The sequence below is a fragment of the Bos grunniens genome, chromosome 8, assembly GCF_055505025.1.
Source record: "Bos grunniens cultivar Pamir isolate PY7600 chromosome 8, Bosgru_T2T1.0, whole genome shotgun sequence".
NCBI classification, from domain to species: domain Eukaryota; kingdom Metazoa; phylum Chordata; class Mammalia; order Artiodactyla; family Bovidae; genus Bos; species Bos grunniens.
In genome coordinates this window covers 77,694,116-77,711,710 of record NC_141172.1, presented here as the reverse complement: position 1 = coordinate 77,711,710, position 17,595 = coordinate 77,694,116, and the positions used below count along the sequence as shown (strand labels likewise).

The 17,595-nt window shown below is 38.6% G+C and overlaps 1 protein-coding gene across 11 annotated transcripts in view; it reads right to left on the bottom strand.

Annotated features, from left to right (window-relative positions):
- The window catches only part of NTRK2 (neurotrophic receptor tyrosine kinase 2), a 408,111-nt gene that overhangs the window by 332,255 nt on the left and 58,261 nt on the right, over positions 1–17,595 (bottom strand). For all 11 annotated transcript variants that reach the window (XM_086414414.1, XM_086414413.1, XM_086414416.1 and 8 more), the window contains 3 exons: positions 9,347–9,483; positions 8,701–8,833; positions 5,982–6,287 (listed from right to left, as the gene is read on the bottom strand). In XM_086414414.1, the coding sequence (XP_086270540.1) occupies positions 5,982–6,287; positions 8,701–8,833; positions 9,347–9,483 (576 nt within the window). The remainder of the gene's footprint in view (positions 1–5,981; positions 6,288–8,700; positions 8,834–9,346; positions 9,484–17,595) is intronic.

The following is a 17,595-nucleotide window of genomic DNA, read 5'->3' as shown; positions in this document are numbered from 1 at the left end:
AGGCCACGCCCAGACATATTCCTCTTCACAATCACCTTTATGTAAGTATTAGAACCTGACATTTTACAGAGAAGGAAAGCTAGATTCAGAGGTGGTAAGAAAATTGCTCAAAGCCACAGAGGTTACGAAAGACACAACTCTTAGGCGAATCAGAGCCTAGTCGCAAACCCTTCCCACCGTGGCAAAGTTTCCCTTTGAATAACAGGGAGAGTGGGATAACCATGATTAAAATTCCAAGCTCAAACACCAGATCTGAGTGAGTCATGTGGATTAACACAAGAGACAGGAGTTTATTTCACTGAAAGTAAAAAGGAAAATGTTTGAGGTTCTATCTACTCCGCTTAGTTTTTCTGTTCAAGGCTTCTACAAAAAAGAGAACATTCAAAGGAGCGCTTACTTCTTTACTGCCTGCAACTTCCGCATATCTTCAGCTGAATAGGGTTCCTTCCTTTCATGAGTAGGTCCTGCCTAATAGCGGGATAGGGACATCCCTGGGAATTAGAAGCCAAGAGAGACAACCACAAAGAGAAGCAGGAGACAGTAATGAAAGCCCAAGTGTTTCTCCGTCTTTTATCATCTTATGGGTAGTTGAAGTGTTTTCTATTATTGGGAAAAAGGGCTGTGTTTCATCACCATCCAGTAGGTAGCCCAGCATTTTCTGTTTCTCAAACCTCCAGAGAGACCTGACAAATTGTTCAAAATCCTAGAATTCCAGTACAACAGGATGTTAAGCAAGACTCTTCCTGCCTTAGTAACCGACACCAAAGTGAGCACCAAAGGTGGAATTCACAAAAGCAAGGACTGAATCCTCGTCCTTTGAAATATCTGATTCATGAAGAGATTTTAAAAGGTCCCAGAGAGGAGAGAAAAAGGAAGGACTTATAAAGAAGTTTCTTTGGGGACCAGTGTCACCATCACCACCACCCCACCATGGGGCTTCCACAGCTGCACTTGAGAACATGACCTGTATTCTCTGGAGGTGAAAGGTGCAAGGACCAGTGGCTGACTCTGCCAGGGATGGCTCAGGCCAAGTGTGGTGGTGGGATGCAGCTGACATCTGGGTTCCACCTGTGCACCCAGAATTGTCAGGACAAGGGATCATGAGGGTTGCCCTGGACCAGATGGAAGCAGCACAGAAGGAAGTCTGTGAGGGAGTCTAGAGGGCCAGAGGGAGCCCCCAAAGTACAAAGCTGCATTCCTGGGTATGAAGGAGGAGCTACTTTCAGCAGCCAGAACACGGATGCATTTATGTCATGGGAGCTTCAGGAGAGCGGGCTGCAGAGAGAGGAATCCCAAAGTTCTCCAGGAAAGATGAGCTGTGAATCGACACTGAACACACCCAGGTCCCAAGAGCACAGAGCCACTGGCCAGTACACTTCCCTGCCCTTCATCCCCATGCCCATCCCCTCCACCCAGGCAGCACAAAAGCTTAAATCTCATTAGCTAGCTCTAGCCCCCACCCCCATGCTGCCAGCCTGCGAAGAGAGGGGAGAGGAGACTGACCCTTAAATCAAGTCCAGAGTTGATTTCTAACTCAGAAGCGACATCCTGTTTCGCAGTTGAGATTCCATCTGTAACCTCAAGTGACCCAAGGATTGTCTGTTACTCAACAATGAGCAGAAAAATCTTGCTTGGGTCAGAATTCCATCCCAGACAAGTGACTCTCACCCTTGGCTGCACACTGGGATCACTGGGGAATCTCAAAAACGAAAAATGCCAAAGCCCAAGCCTCACCTTGGAACCACAGAATCAGAATTGCTAGAGATGAGCCCCAGAAATGTGTCTTAAAAAATAAAATAAGATTAAAAAACAATTAAAACTCAACCATTAATGTGTAACAAAGAGCAGGATGCTACTGTTCTAGTAGACCAAGAAGTGACTAAATAGTAAAGGGACAATGGAAAACCAAGAGGAAAGGAAATAAATTTGACTGTCACCAGCTGTGCTCTTCCATGTGCTAGAAAGATAAAAATCACTGTTCTTCAGATGCATTTTGAAGCAGAAAGTTCCTTGTTGTACTTTAAATATAATTCAAAACTGACCAGCTGCTGCTGCTGCTGCTAAGTCGCTTCAGTCGTGTCCGACTCTGTGCGATCCCATAGATGGCAGCCCACCAGGCTTCCCCGTCCCTGGGATTCTCCAGGCAAGAACACTGGAGTGGGTTGCCATTTCCTTCTCCAAACTGACCAGAGCTGAGTTCAATTCCAAGCATGGGATTAGAAATAATCAATGTAGTGTTTAGAAAGTCTTGACTCCCTTTCTTAGTTGCAAGTCAAGTTGCCAGTGATGATCTGGACTGGTACCTGGGCCCTGCTGACATCTAAAGACCTGATAACACCTGTCCCTCCTTACAACACCCTGGCTGGGGCTAGTGTCTGGTGTCAGACTCTGCAAGGTTCCAGCACTCTGGAGAAACACATGGGGATCTTTACTGCCAGTCTCACATCCTCACACCTGTAGATGGCACCCTCTTGGCCTGGCTGATGCTGGCTTGGGGTCTCTCTGCTCCAAGTGGAGCATCTGCCACAACATCCCATGTTTCCACTCCATGCGGTGTGAAAGGCAATTGGGACTGTCACTAAGTTCAGTCATCCTCTTCCATGCTCACCCATTTTTATATTATTAGGTGCTTTTTATTTATCTGTTTTTATTCCTGTTTTAATTTCTGTCAACATGCTTCCTTCTCTATCTCCAAATAGAGAGTGAATTCTTAAACAAGGCGACCATTTCATGGAAATCAGAGTTCTGAGCTGAATGAGGAACACGTGCGACCAAAGATGGGAGAGCTGCTGTTTTGGTTTTTTGTTGTTGTTTGTTTGTTTTGTTTTTTGTTTTATTTTATTTTATTTTTAAACTTTACATAATTGTATTAGTTTTGCCAAATATCAAAATGAATCCTCCACAGGTATACATGTGTTCCCCATCCTGAACCCTCCTCCCTTCCCAAGAGCTGCTGTTTTAATTCTTCTGGATTCATACAGTGATGCAACTGACTTCACAGAAATCCCAGACTGCCTGGTTCCTGGTAAGTCCAGAAACTCGCAGTGTGAAAAAAAGGATCTCATCAAAACAACCAGGGGGAAAAGTAGCTATAACTTTGTATCATGGAGATTTGGGAGAGCTGAACTTCTTGATCAACTACTGTATGATGACAACAGAAATACTGAAGGACCATAAACTCAAACATGACCTTAAGGTAGAATGTATATTTAGACCTGCTGCCGCTCCTGCTGCGTCGCTTTAGTCATGTCCGACTCTGTGCGACCCCATAGACGGCAGCCCACCAGGCTTCCCGTCCCTGGGATTCTCCAGGCAAGAACACTGGAGTGGGTTGCCATTTCCTTCTCCAATGCATAAAAGTGAAAAGTAAAAGTGAAGTCGCTCAGTCGTGCCCGACTCTAGCGACCCCATGGACTGCAGCCTACCAGGTTCCTCCGTCCATGGGATTTTCTAGGCAAAAGTACTGGAGTGGGGTGCCATCGCCTTCTCCGACATTTAGACCAGCAAGGTCTAAATATATATAGTATTATATATACATATATATAATATTTCCCTTTGTAAATTTTTCTTTAATTTTCAGGGAAGTTAAGAGGGAAAGAAAGCATTTCTAAGAAAAGCCATTATCTGTAGGCTAGGGCTACAAATTGCATAAATATCCACAAAGATTCTGCCATACAAGCCAAGTGAGGTCAGTCTCTTAACTGGTCTCACTGGTTTATGGCCCATACGGGCCATTTATATCCACTATCACCCTAGGCCAAGTCTCTTTCATTTCCACTTTCATTTATTACTCCCTGATAGTGGGTCCTTGAGTAAATAATTAGAGTGAAATAAAAATCTTTTCTAAAGCCATATTTATTTTAAAGATCTGATAAAAATAATAAATGAAAAGAAAGGGAAAGAACATCTTTAAAAAAATATGGCTTAATTTTTGTTGTAGATAAATAAATGATTATTTCCTTTTAAGGGAATACTTGAGAAACTTCGAGCTATACTTAGACCAGAGAACCACTCTTTCCAATCACTAGCTAAATTAAAACTAACAAAAGCCATCGATAAAAATGAGGCCACACGGATAAGATGAGTTAAACTGTACCAAATATTGGTACTGTACAGAAATGTTCAAAAGAAAGCACATAAAAATCCTATCTAAAATAGAAGCTTCTGGTTTTACACTGACAGAACAGTGCTCATATCAAAGCATACAAACCACTTCTAAAACTTTTAAATGCCAGACCTTCAACCTGGAATCAAGTTCACCTCCAACAGTTTCAGAAGCCAGTTGTTGGCGAAATTCACATAAATCCTTAAGTTTAGATGAGAATAATGTACTAACGTGACGTCAGTTTCTTAGTTTTGACAAAAGTAAGCAATGCAAGATGTTAGCAACAGGGAAATCAGGTGAGGGGTAGCTGTGAACTCTCGGTACCATCTCTGTAACTTTTCTGTAGATTTAAAATTATTCACAAATAAAATGTTCATTTAAAAACATACAAAAAACTGTTGTCCCAGAAGCAAAGATTCTGGATTTAACTATAAAGCTGTTATTCCCACAAATATGCAGGAGGAAAATGAACACAGTAATCTAGCGATTTACTACAGCGAATGTAGCCAAGCAACTAAACTCTCAATTAAGAGGAAGATTTAATGAAACAGACAACAACTGCCAGGGTGTCTGGGTAAGGCATCCAAACATAGCTTGTTTTATGTGCTCCTGAAAGGCTGTTTGTAAATCAAACTTATATAATTCAAATCCCATTTTGAGCACGCTCAGGAAGCTGGTGCATTTAAAAAGCTGCTGAATAAACACCAGGATAACAGGAAGATGGACTGTGTAACGAGAATTATTGCACTCTCATTTGGTGAAAGTGGCTTGGCAGCTATCACCTTTGTCCACGGGGCTGTCCTGGAAGCCATACTAGTACCTGCTGCCCAATCAGCCCCTGCCCCACTGGCCTCCAAGTCTCTATTTTCCCTTCTCTCTGCAAGGCTGGCTTTGTGTGGCTTTGATTAATTCAGAGCTGTTATGGTGAGGAATTCTAATCATGAACAGGTCCCAGTAGCCAAACACATGGCTTAGCCTCCACAATGGTATCAGGTATTTGGGCAATACGATCAAGCAAATAAGAATACTTTCACTGAACAAGAGTGTCTGGAGAAAGTAAACGCATGATATTGTCCCTGCTGTTACTGGGGCTCCCACTGAAATTCTTCTGCTGACCATGGACTGGACTCCCAGCACCAGCCATCCTTTTCCCAATTCAAACCATTGGTCAGATGGGAACTAGTACCACTCTTAGGAAAATAATTCAGGTTTCTATCAGCAGATGCCTTAACTCAGTCAGCCCAGGTAAGCAAAACATTCCACAATGTTGGTTTCTCTGCCACAGATGAGGGAGCAGGATTCTGAATCCCAACTGGTTAAAACATATCTCAAACAGCGCATGAGCCGACCAAATTCAGTTCACCTGCTCACAGATTTGCCTGTATTTTGTCACTGTGGGTACAAAATCTCATATAACACTTGAGAGAAAAATAATGTGTGTGTTCTCAGAATATTGTTCAAATTATTCATCCCTATCACCTCCATGGGAGGAGTATGAGGCCCTGCCCTTGGACTGGCCTTGGACCTATGACTTGCTTTGGCCAATGGCATATAAGTTGAAGAAACTCTGTGCCAATCCCAAAAGGAAGCCTTATAAAGCCTTGCATTATTATTTTTTTTTTTTTTGCTGTCCTGTTGTACTTTGTATTTATCCTAAGAAGTAGATCTCCTGTGTAGCTTCTATTTCTGCACCCTGCACCCCAGAAAAAACACACATGCAACAAAATTTCCCTAGCTGATCTACAGGCCCATGAGCAAGATGAAATGTTTGCTTCAAGCCACTGGGTTTGGGAGTGGTTTATTGTATTCATGATGTTGTCAATAGTTGAGTGATACACACTAGTCCTCTCCAGATGCAAAAACATCAGGTACTCACCATCATCGATTCCAGGCCAGCCCATGAAGTGAGCAGAAATCTGTTTCTCATCCTTCCCATATTCATTCTTGGCTACTAACTTGTAGTCCCCATTGTTCATATGAGTGGGGTTATCCAGCTGGAGGCAGCCGTGGTACTCCGTATGATTGGTAACATGGATTTTAGTACAGATGTATTTGGACTCATTCAAAATTGCCCCGTTATAGAACCACTGAAGCGCTGGCTTGGGATTGCCTTTCACAGTGAATGGAATGCACCAGTGGTGGTCTGAGGTTGGAGATTCGAGAAATGTGATAGTTGGAGCAACTAAATTGAAAAAGAGAGAGTTAATAGCATCAGAAAGCTCAGAATTCTCCCCATCTCCAAATCTCTGTGTCATAGACAGGGGGGGTCTTACTCAACCATTGTTTGGTTTAAGAAAACGTATGACCCGCAACTCTGGAATCCATCAATATTTTGTATCATCATCAAGTTTGATTTAACTTTTACAGAGAGCTTCAGAAAGAATCCTTTCCCTGCTCTGCCTAAGATCCACGCATCATAGGCATCTTTACACCTATTCAGTGTGAGAATCAACTCCAAACAGATCCCAGTGATTTCTGACAGTGGAAAGGGCTCATTTGAAGTTGACTTTGGTTTCTAACACATATGCCTTGATATTATGGAGATTAATCACCAAAACATTGAGGACCACTATTCTTACAGGGCTTCGCTAAATAATACAATGACAAAAATGACTTTGGAAATCTTGCTTGAAGCCTGGATCTCACATAAATTTTCCAAAAGAAATAAAACTGGTCAATGCAAAGAATGTTACTCCTGATGTTGACTGATTATTATAAAGTCTGATAAATTAATATATTTTTCACTGTCAATAGTAAATGCTCTTTAAAAGCATCACTTTTCATTACAGTATAGTCCATTTTTTCTAGAATTTCAGATGCATCAAAGTTTTGATCCTTTAAATGTCTGAGGTCCTATCTAAACCTGAAAAACAAACTAGAGATTATTTTTAAATTAAATATAAAGCACTTTATTCTTAAGGGAAACAAACATTATCAGGTAGCATCTTTAAACAGAGTACTTATCCTAAGTGAAGACACTTAAAATCCCTCTTAAGTGGGATTCATGTGGTCCATTTTCATGTGGTCTGACTTTGATAAGTATAAAACTGAGGACAGGAAAAGACCTTTGAGACCTAATAGTATCATTTTTTCAGATGAAAAAACCCAAGTGCTATGAGGTTAAGTGACTTGGCCAAGGTTACTGAGTGAGGAAAATCTGAACCAGGCATCCAGAACTCCTAATGCACTTCCCTTCGTGCATCACTTCCTGGTTGTACATGTTCATCACACAAAGTGGGGAAATCATAGCCTGGCAACAAAGACATCTGAATGGGTCACTGCAAAGGATCTCTCAGTTGTTAATATTCCCTATCACTTATTTCTCATTATCTAAACCTTGATAGACTAGACCAGCTCTCCAGACCAGGGAGTCTACATAGATATTAACCTAAACTGAAAAACATTTGAATTGGAGTGCCCTTATTTGTAGGTCTGTGTGACAAACACAAGGATCACAATAGGGGAGGGACAATACTTACCTTCCTCCCACCAGCCCAGGTCCCCATATGCCCAGGCCCCACTTCTTCCTGCCACCACACTCTAATGTGCTTTTTGTGAGGTGTTGATTTAAGGACATAAAGTTGGAAGCTTGGTTGTACATGTTTGGGGATGACACTGACTTCAAGATTGGTCAAAATCATGAGAAATGATCAGTCCCGGGCCTTCTGGGCATCGGGGTAGTATTGACACTGGCAAAAGGTTGGTGATTTCAATCCTTCACTCCAACAGTCACATAAGGAATGTGTGTTATGAGTGAATGCTAATCAGTGTACCAACACCTGTGTCCACGTGTGTATAATGCACATTCATACTTGTGCACACTCGTGTTTTTCTCAGCCAAATCCTAATTCAGAGTAAAACCTCATTAATTTATACCATGGCAGCTCAGAATTTGCAATGATGTGAAGAGTATGTATTTTTTTACTGAATATGTACATCATTCACATTGAATGAAACAATCTGGAATATTAAGATATACATTGCATTGTTTACAATACTGGAAAACAATGTACATATACTAAAGAAACATTAATATCCTTTATCTTCAGAAGACAGAAACTCAAAGCAATTATAATAATAGAAGTTTTTTGCAGGTAATAATAATTTTCAGCCATTTTAGTAGTATTCCTTCCACTTCCCACAGAAGCTTGATGTCAAACTAATGAGGTTTATTTTTTGTATCAACAATATATTGAATATGAACAGCCAGCCCAATACTTTAGGTATCACAACTTTAAAGGTTCATATTGCTTTTAGAGAGAACAAAATTTAGAAACTAGTTTATCAAAATTTAAACTACAAGTTATTAACAAAAGGAAGATAACCAGCTCAAAATATGTTCTATCAAGAAAAGACAAGATAAGGCACAAAAGGATAAGTTTAAGATCGAAAAAGAAGCTTAAAGACAACACATGAACAAGAGAGATTAGCAGAAATAGAAGGAATGGAAGGAGCTGGTAGCATTTGTTAATTAAGGACGCAGAAAACACTGCATATACTTTTTTAACGCACAAAGCAGCAGAGGTCCCCAACCACAAATGCGGGTGTGTCCACGATCTTTTCTATTAAAAACACACGTTGATCTGATTACGTACAATGTACAGTGAGGTTGACAGAATCTTGATCTTCTCCTACAAGATTTTCTGCCACACAAGAGATTTGCTTTCCACTGTCATCAGATGAAATGTTAGTTATCCTTAAGGAGCCCTGTGTGTGGCTTGTTTCATTCTACAAATGAATTAACAGACAAAAATAATCTTGATTAGAACTGAACCCAATAGTGAGAAGATTTGGCATTTCTTCCCCTAACTAGAGAAAATCATCTGTAACATTAGAAAAAAAATTCCAGTCTAATCAAGCTCAATAAAAGGGGCAACTCAGACGTTATTCTCTTATCTCCAGACTTTAATTATAAACGTGTGAAGCTGATTTAATCCTTGAATTCCTACTTACCTTCCTCGAAGGGAAAAAACCACAGTGAGAGTCACTCACCTTGCTCATGATGAAACAAAAAGCTTACTAGAGACCTATAGACTTCCAATCTATGAAGCATACATAACTAAAATACAATCTGCCTTAGTCTTTGTTTAGTAAGAATAGACAGAAAGTAAATACACAACAGAACTCATTGTAAACCTCTCTCTGTGGCCCTATAAAATATTAAATGATCATCACTAGGTTAATACAATCTCAAGTTCTGAGATATTCTCATCTCTACAAACATACAAACACAAGACTTACCATATGCTTGGAAACCAGATTACCGACATCCCAGTACAAATTCGGAACTGGGTCACCTGCAACAGTACAAGATAATGTGATAGACTTTCCCTCCTCCACGGTGAGGTTAGGTGCGGCCAAATTTGCTGATGGCAAACCTGTGGAGCAAGGAAAGTAAAGGAAGACATATACACATAGTTAGGTGCATTATCAAAATAACAGCAACAAGTTGAAAACTCTCTCTGCTTTAAAAATCAATCATTATTTGCTTTCTGAGACTGACTTATGTTGATCTGAAAAAATGCCAAATTGATAAGCTTTACAGATTTGATGAGAGCCAAAAGATGTGCAGAGATTTGAAAACAAATTTTGCATGTGTCTCAAAAACACCATTGCAGAATAATCTTTTATTTAAAAAAAAAAACCCACTAGTTTGTAGAACTACATCTTCTGGTTCTTATTCTGTTTTACAGTTATCAATCCAGTTGTTTGCACACAGTCATTTATTTGTAGAACATCTTATTTTTCCCTCAGTTTTCTCTCTTTCATTTTTTTACAGTCAAGGACAAAAGGGTGGGAGGTATCTACAATTTTTGCATAAACCCATTTTTTTCCATTAAATAACTCACAAATCTAACCCACTACCAGAACTAGATTTTTAAAGAGATAAACTATGATCTTGAAATATAAGTTTAAAAAACAGACCAAGATTTTGAAACAGTCCAATTATGGAAGTTGGTTTCAAAGCATTTTTCAAAGATAATTAATAAATTTGAACCATACAGCATTAGAATGTTTCAAAGCTATATAAATCATAGTTAAATATTACAGGTGTACTTGGTCACCTTATTTATGACATGATGAAAAAAGTTGTATAGATCATTATCCCAGTGAAAAGCTCTTTTTTGGAAAAACCCTGAGAAAGTATCTGTTACCAGATGAAATTCTGATGCTTATAAACATTCTTTAATATTTCAAGACAGCTTCATTTTTGTACTTTTATATTTCCTAAGTCAGCTTTTCTTATTAATGGTATCACTTCATTAAACTATTATACCATTTGGGTGTTTATACTGCTCTTATTCATAGTATTTTTAACATGAAGGTGGGTCTCAGAATACGTCAGGTCTTGCCAGTCAAGCAAGCCCCTCGCTTGGTATCAGAAACTCACCTTAGGACTGCATTCATCCTAACAGCTCTGTCCCATGGAACTATAACACATCATTAAACTCAGGAGGACCCACAGGTCAGAAAAGGCAATTCATCTTCAACAGCCATGAAATTTCAATTAGCCTGCCCACCTAAGGGTTTCTGACCTGCCACCTTCACAATATTATGCACAAATCCTTCTCTTAAGACACAGTCCTTACTGACAACACTGTTAGTATTTATTCCTGAAACCAGACTACAGCAAGATTTACATAGTATACGTCTCATGGTATTCCCACAATTGGTAGAGGACTTCCCAACAAGATCTGGCTTTCAGTGGCTGGTGTGACATCTTCAGAACCCCTCCTTCTTGTCAGCCTTTAATAGAGAGCAATGTTGTATCTTTCACAAGGTTCCAAACAGTCCCCTAATATACTGAATTTATATCGAGCAATGAAACATATACAAGTGATCAAGAGTCAGTGCAGTTGACTGGAATGAACACTGGGTCAGGAGTCAGAAGCCCTAGACCCTAAACCTGGCCCATACTATGTGCATCGGGTGAATCATTTCTCCTCTCTCAATGTGATTTATTCTATATTAAATACACTGTTCAATCAGAAGACCTAGCTAGGATTTTTCCAGCTCTAGAATTTGGTGACAACTTTCATGACAATTAAGCTTCCCAATGTAAGAGGCTTGTCATGGCAAGATATTAATATAAGGAATGGGTTTATTTTTTTAAAAATCTTGAAGCCGGTGGTATGATCCAGGTGACTTTTTCCAGATATGCATTTCTTTAAAAAAAAAAAAAAACATAGCCACATAGTTTGAAAAGTCTATAATTCTACAAAAAGTGTTTAAAAAAAATATTCAAACTCTCTCCCAGATCAGGAATAAGACAGTGATGCCCACTTTTGCCACTTTTATTCTACATAGAATTGGAAGTCCTAGCCACAGGAATCAGACAAAAATACATAAATTAAAGATATCTAAATTGAAAAGGAAAAATAAAACTGTCACTGTTTGAAGACAACATGAAAATCCTAAAGACACCACCAAAATAATACTAGAACTCATCAATTAATTTAGTAAAGTTGCAGGATACAAACTTAATATACAGAAATCTATTGCATTTCCAGACATTAACAATAAACTATCTGAAGAAGAAACTAGGAAAAAAATCCATTTACAATTGCATCAAAAAGAACAAAATACCTAAAAATAAATCTAAGAAGGTGAAATACCTGTACCTGGAAAACTTTAAGACACTGATGAAAGAAATTAAAAACAACACAAACAGGTGGAAAGATATATGGTGCTCATGGATTTGAAGAATTAATATTGTTAAAATGACCATACTACCCAAGGTAATTTATAGATTCAGTGCAATTATTATCAAAATACAAATGGCAATTTTCACAAAACTTGTATGGAAACACAAAGGACCCCAAATAGCTAAAACTATCTTGAGAAAAAAGAACAAAGCTGGAAGTATCATGCTCCCTGATTTCAAACTATATGATAAAGTTACAACAATCAAGAGTATGATGTCTGTTTATCACTCATTCGTGTCTCTTTGTGACCCCATGGACTGTATAGCCCACCAGGCTTCTCTGTTCATGGAATTCTCCAGGCAAGAATATTAGAGTGGTTGCCATTCTCTTCTCCAGGGGATCTTCCCAACTCAGGGATCAAACCTGGGTCTCCTGTGTAGCAGGCAGATTCTTTACCATCTGAGCCACCAGGGAAGCCCAAAGAGTATGATAATGGCACAAAAACAGACACATTGATCAATGAAACTGAAGAGAGAACCTGGAAATGAATCTGTACTTACATGAACAGTTACTATTCTACAAAGGAAGCAAGAATATATAATGCAGTAAAGATAGCCTCTTCAAAAAATGGTATGAGGAAAACTGAACAGCTACAGTCAAAAGAATCAAAGCTAGACTACTTACTTATACCATGAACAAAAAGAAATTCAAAATGAATTAAAGATTTAAATGTAGGACCTAAAACCATAAACCTCCAGAAGAAAACACAGGCAGTATATACTCTTTGATACTGGTCTTAGAAATTTTTTTTTTTAAATAAAGGGGGAAAAAGAAAAATAAATGTAACTTTGCTGTTGTTGCTATTTAGTTGGTAAGTCATGCCTGATTCTTAGCAACCCCATGGGCTGTAGCCTGCCAGGATCCTCACTCTATGAGATTTCCCAGGCAAGAATACTGGAGTGGGTTGCCAGTTCCTTCTCCAGGGGATCTTCTCGACCCAGGGATCAAACGCATGTCTTCTGCATTGGAAGGTGGATTCTTTACCACTGAGCCACCAGAAAAGCTCAAATTTAACTACAACAAAGTAAAAAAGACTTTTCAAAGCAAAGGAAACTATCAACAAAATGAAAAGTTTCCCTTTGAACAGATAAATATTTGCAAACTATATATCTGATAAAGGATTAGTATCTAAAGTATACAAAGAACTCATGTAACTCAACATAAAAAAGAACCATTTAAAAAATGGGCAGAGGATCTAAATAGACATTTTTCCAAAGAACTACAGATGTCCAACGGGCACATGAAAAGTGGTTCAACATCACTAATCAACAGGGTATAAATCAAAACCACAATGAGATAACACCTCACATTATTCAGAACAGCTACTACCAAAAAGACAACAAATGACAGATGTTGGCAAAGAATGGAGAAAAGGGAATTCTCATGCACTATTGGTGGAAATTTAAATTGGTGTAGCCATCATAGAAAACTGTGTGGAGATTCCTTGAAATTTTTAAAAAATGGAGCTATCATATAATCCAGCAATTTCACTTCTGGGTAATTAATCCAAAGAAAACAAAAACACTAATCATAAAACATGTCTGCACTCTTATGTCCATTTCAGCATTGTTTTTACAATAGCCAACCTAAGTGTTCATCAGTGGATGAAGATTAAGATGTGCTATATAAATACAATGGAATGCTACCCATATAAAGAATGAAATCTTGCCATTTGTGACAACATGGATGGACTTAGTATTATGCTAAGTGAAATAAATCAGACATAGAAACACAAATACTGTACAATGTCACTTATAGGTGGAATCTAAAAAACCAAAGCAAATTAAACAAACATAAAATAGGATATAGGAAACAATCAGATAATGGCCAGTGGAGAATGGGGTAGGAGAGGAAAGAAATAGGTGAAGGAAATTAAGAGGTATAAATTTCCAGTTGCAAAGTACCAACAGGTTTGAAATGTACAAAAAGGACAGTGTAGGCAATATAGTCAATAATTATGTAATATCTTTGTATGGTAACATATTATAACTAAGGCTAAGCATGGTGATCATTTGAAATGTATAGAATATTGAATCACTATGCTGTGTATCTGAAACTTAATAGAGTATTGTAGGCTATTTATACCTGAAAAACACACCAAAAAAGCAAACTTATAGAAAAAAAGATCAGATTTGTGGTTACTAGGTGCTGGGGGTAGGTGGAAGGAGGGGAGATTGAATAAAGTAGTCAAACGGTACAGATTTGCAGTTACAAGTAACTACTAGAGATATAATTTACAACACAAGGAAAAACTGTTTCCATTTCTTCAATTTTGTATCTATATGAGATAATGGATTTTCACTAAACTTACTGTTAAAATCATTTCATGATGTATTTAAATCAAATTGTGCTGTACACCTTAAACTTATACAGTGCTGTCTGTCAATCATATCTTAATAAAACTGAGGGAAAACATAACAACTACACACACAGGGGGGAAAAAGAAAATATTCAAACTACCATGTGAAAAATAGTACCCATGTGGCACTATTTCCTGCTCCCCAGAAGCACTCATTTCATCTCTTTTAACTTCCTTTTGGGTATTGATCTCTGTATCACTAAATACTGTGCTTATATTGCTGCTTCCCGGTTTTTCTGTTTTAACATAATCTACTGGCCTCTCACCATGGAAGATGAGAACTCGGCTCATGTTCATACAGAAAGGCAGCTCTCCTACATGCCCGTACTACATTCACATCACTCTGTGTTCATATCTTACCATATGCTATGAAGTTTTGTTGTCTGAATGTAAACATGAAGTTTACTATAAGTTTATAAACCTTACTGATAGCTGAAACACTGTAATAGTTATATTTTATCAAATTTAAGATTGCATTAACTATAGGATGCAGTACTGTGATAAGAACCACTAAGAAAGGGAAAAAAACTATGTCAATTCAAGTATGATGTAATGCCTTCTCACCACTTAGATTTGCATTTAGTGGTTAGACTTACTGGGTAACCCATCTGTTTTAAACCTTTCTTTCCTGTATCCTGTCTTTTTTTATCTGCTCTATTTATGGGGAAATTTCCTCAGATTTACCTTGCAAGCTTTCTTTTGATATTTTCATTTCTGTCATACTTTTAGTTTCCAAGGCTTGTTGTTGTTCCTGAATGGTCTGCTATTATTAACACTCTTGTGTTTATTTCACGGAAGCAAGATCTCTTCTAATCCCTAATATCTACGAGACATTAACGATAATTTCTTATCAATTTTTCTTCTGTCTAAATCAACTTTGTTTCTTGCAACTTTTTCTTTCTTTGGATGTTTTGTATTTGTCTTTAATGTAAGCTTTTCTCAAACAGTTTGTGATCTTTGGCTGTTCTTTAATCTTTAAGAATGGGGCACTAGAATCATTACATATTATTAACTGCCAGTATCATTGCAGAGTTTCACTATTATCGGCCTCTTTAATGGATACCACCTGGTGTCAGTATCCTTAAATCCTTCTCTGGATGGTATTATAGGTCAGATTATGCAGATAATTCTCTTCCAGTGTCCTGTTCAGAAGTGGAAGAAAACTAGAAATACAGGTTTCTCTGGCTTCCCTGGTAGTTCTACGGGTAAAGAATCCACCTGCAATGAAGGAGATCCCAGTTTGATTCCTGGGGCGGGAAGATCCCCTGGAGAACGGATAGGCTATCCAAAACTCCAGTATTCTTGGGCTTCCCTGGTGGCTCAGACAGTAAATAATCTGCCCAAAATGCGGGAGACCTGTATTCCATCCCTGGGTTGGGAAGATCCTCTGGAGGAGGAGATGGTAACATACTCCAGTACATTGCCTGGAGAATCCGCATGGACAGAGGAACCTGGGTTCGCAAAGAGCCGGACATGACTGAGCGACTAAGGACTGGCTATTTAAAAACAGAACTTTCCTATGAAACCTTTTGAAAGCCGAAATGACATAAAGCAAAGAAGCAGTAACCTTAGCACACCTGCTAACAAATGCACAGAATAAATCAAGATAAAGCATAGATTCTCACAGACACAGCTCAAAACTATGGTGGCTTGATGAGATGCTGAGTGTAGTTCCCAGGAAGGAGCTTGGTGGTGCCACTCCCACTGCTCAGGGTGCCCCCTGCCTCTTAACAGCTCCATGCAAAACAAATGCTGAATGCCATTTTTGCTCCTCACCTTGTTTTGTACAAGCAAAAATCCTCTTCAGATTTCTTTCAGAAGAGCAAAGTGGTATAAAGCAAAAAGTTGTATGTAAACCCATCATTCTATGACTCTCACAGCCTCAACTCTACTTGGAGTTCCTCATGATCTTTGTTTTATCCTCTTTAGAAAATAAACTTCTAGTTCATATACACCTGGGATGTATGGGGCAAAAATCTTTCAACCACTCTCCTGTACACTGAACTCTCACTTCCTGAGCCTGGTAGAAGTTCTGCAATATAAACCAAGCTCTCCTCTTGACTTTCCCCATTGCTAACTTGGTAACCAGTATTTTCAGCCTCAGTCAGTCACTACTTATCCATCTACTTCCCAGTTTGCAACTGCAAAACCACAAATGTTTGTTGACTTCTCTCCCATTTTCTTGTATTTATAGATTAATCTGCTGAGTCTGGAAAAACCACAGAGCCAGGGCTTGCCGTGGCGCTTGTTCTTGAGGTCTGAGCTCCTCACTAGCTGGCTCCATCAACAGACACCTTTCCTGGAACCTCAAACATAAAACAGTGGTGTGAATCTCCTACATTTTACAAATGTATCTAACAGTGTGGAAATTTCAAGCACAAAAGAGGTTAAAATAGAGATTCTCAGCAGAGAATGCTATGCCATAATCTTAATTTCCCCTGTAAAATCTACCATGTTTTTTTTTTTCCTTCAAGCCTAAATTTACATGATTAACAGTTCTAAAAATGTTTGCTTAATTACAGTACTAGCTGTAATGTTTATTGTGCATTCACTGTACTAGGAAGTCTTATCTAGTACTTTATATTTTTGTTAATTTAATTCTTACAACCAAACTTGAAGTATTTGTTCTCATTCAACTAATAAAGAATGTGAGTTTTGGAAAAGTCAAATACCTCTTCCAAAGTTGCCTAAGTACCCGGGATTTGAACGCAAAGATGAAGGTGTTCACCATATAACACACTATCTTCCCAGACTGCATATATCCATTTTAGCACAGACTATAAATACCAATACATATCCATAATCTGGAAATTTGGTTCATTTAAAAAATACTTATGCATCTATTTATGAGGGAAGAGTGAATCTCCTTTATTTACAGAGAAATTGTATCACCCTGTCATAGCAGTTTCCAAAGGAATCTGTGAAAAATTGGCCAAGTCTAGATCTTTTAAATGTAAAGTCTTCCACAAATGAGTAAGCATCTGACTCACGTTAATTCTACAGCATTAATATGCTGGCCAAAGACTCAATAATGGAAAAAACAATCTGTACTTGAAATATCACTTGAGGTTTAATTAGCACAATAAAAATGAATTGGGAAGCATGAATAGCCAAGGCAGGATAAACCATTTGCCAGGCACTACTTCCTGGCTTAATAAGATTTGAAATCAGCACAAGTACAGAGCAAAGCTCAGCAATGCCTCCAAGAGCCTCCAGCACTACGGTAATGGGATCCTGATTTAAGTTTCAGGATCTTTACACTCTGAGAAACCTCACTAGAGACAAGAGATGACCAGCTGCCTGGACATAAGAGACACCTCTGAGGCCTAGAAGAGCCCAGTAAAGGAGACAGCTCATCAATGTATTGGTTAAGGCCCTGACAAACAGATGTCAGTTAGAATCAAACTCACTCATTACCTGTTTAT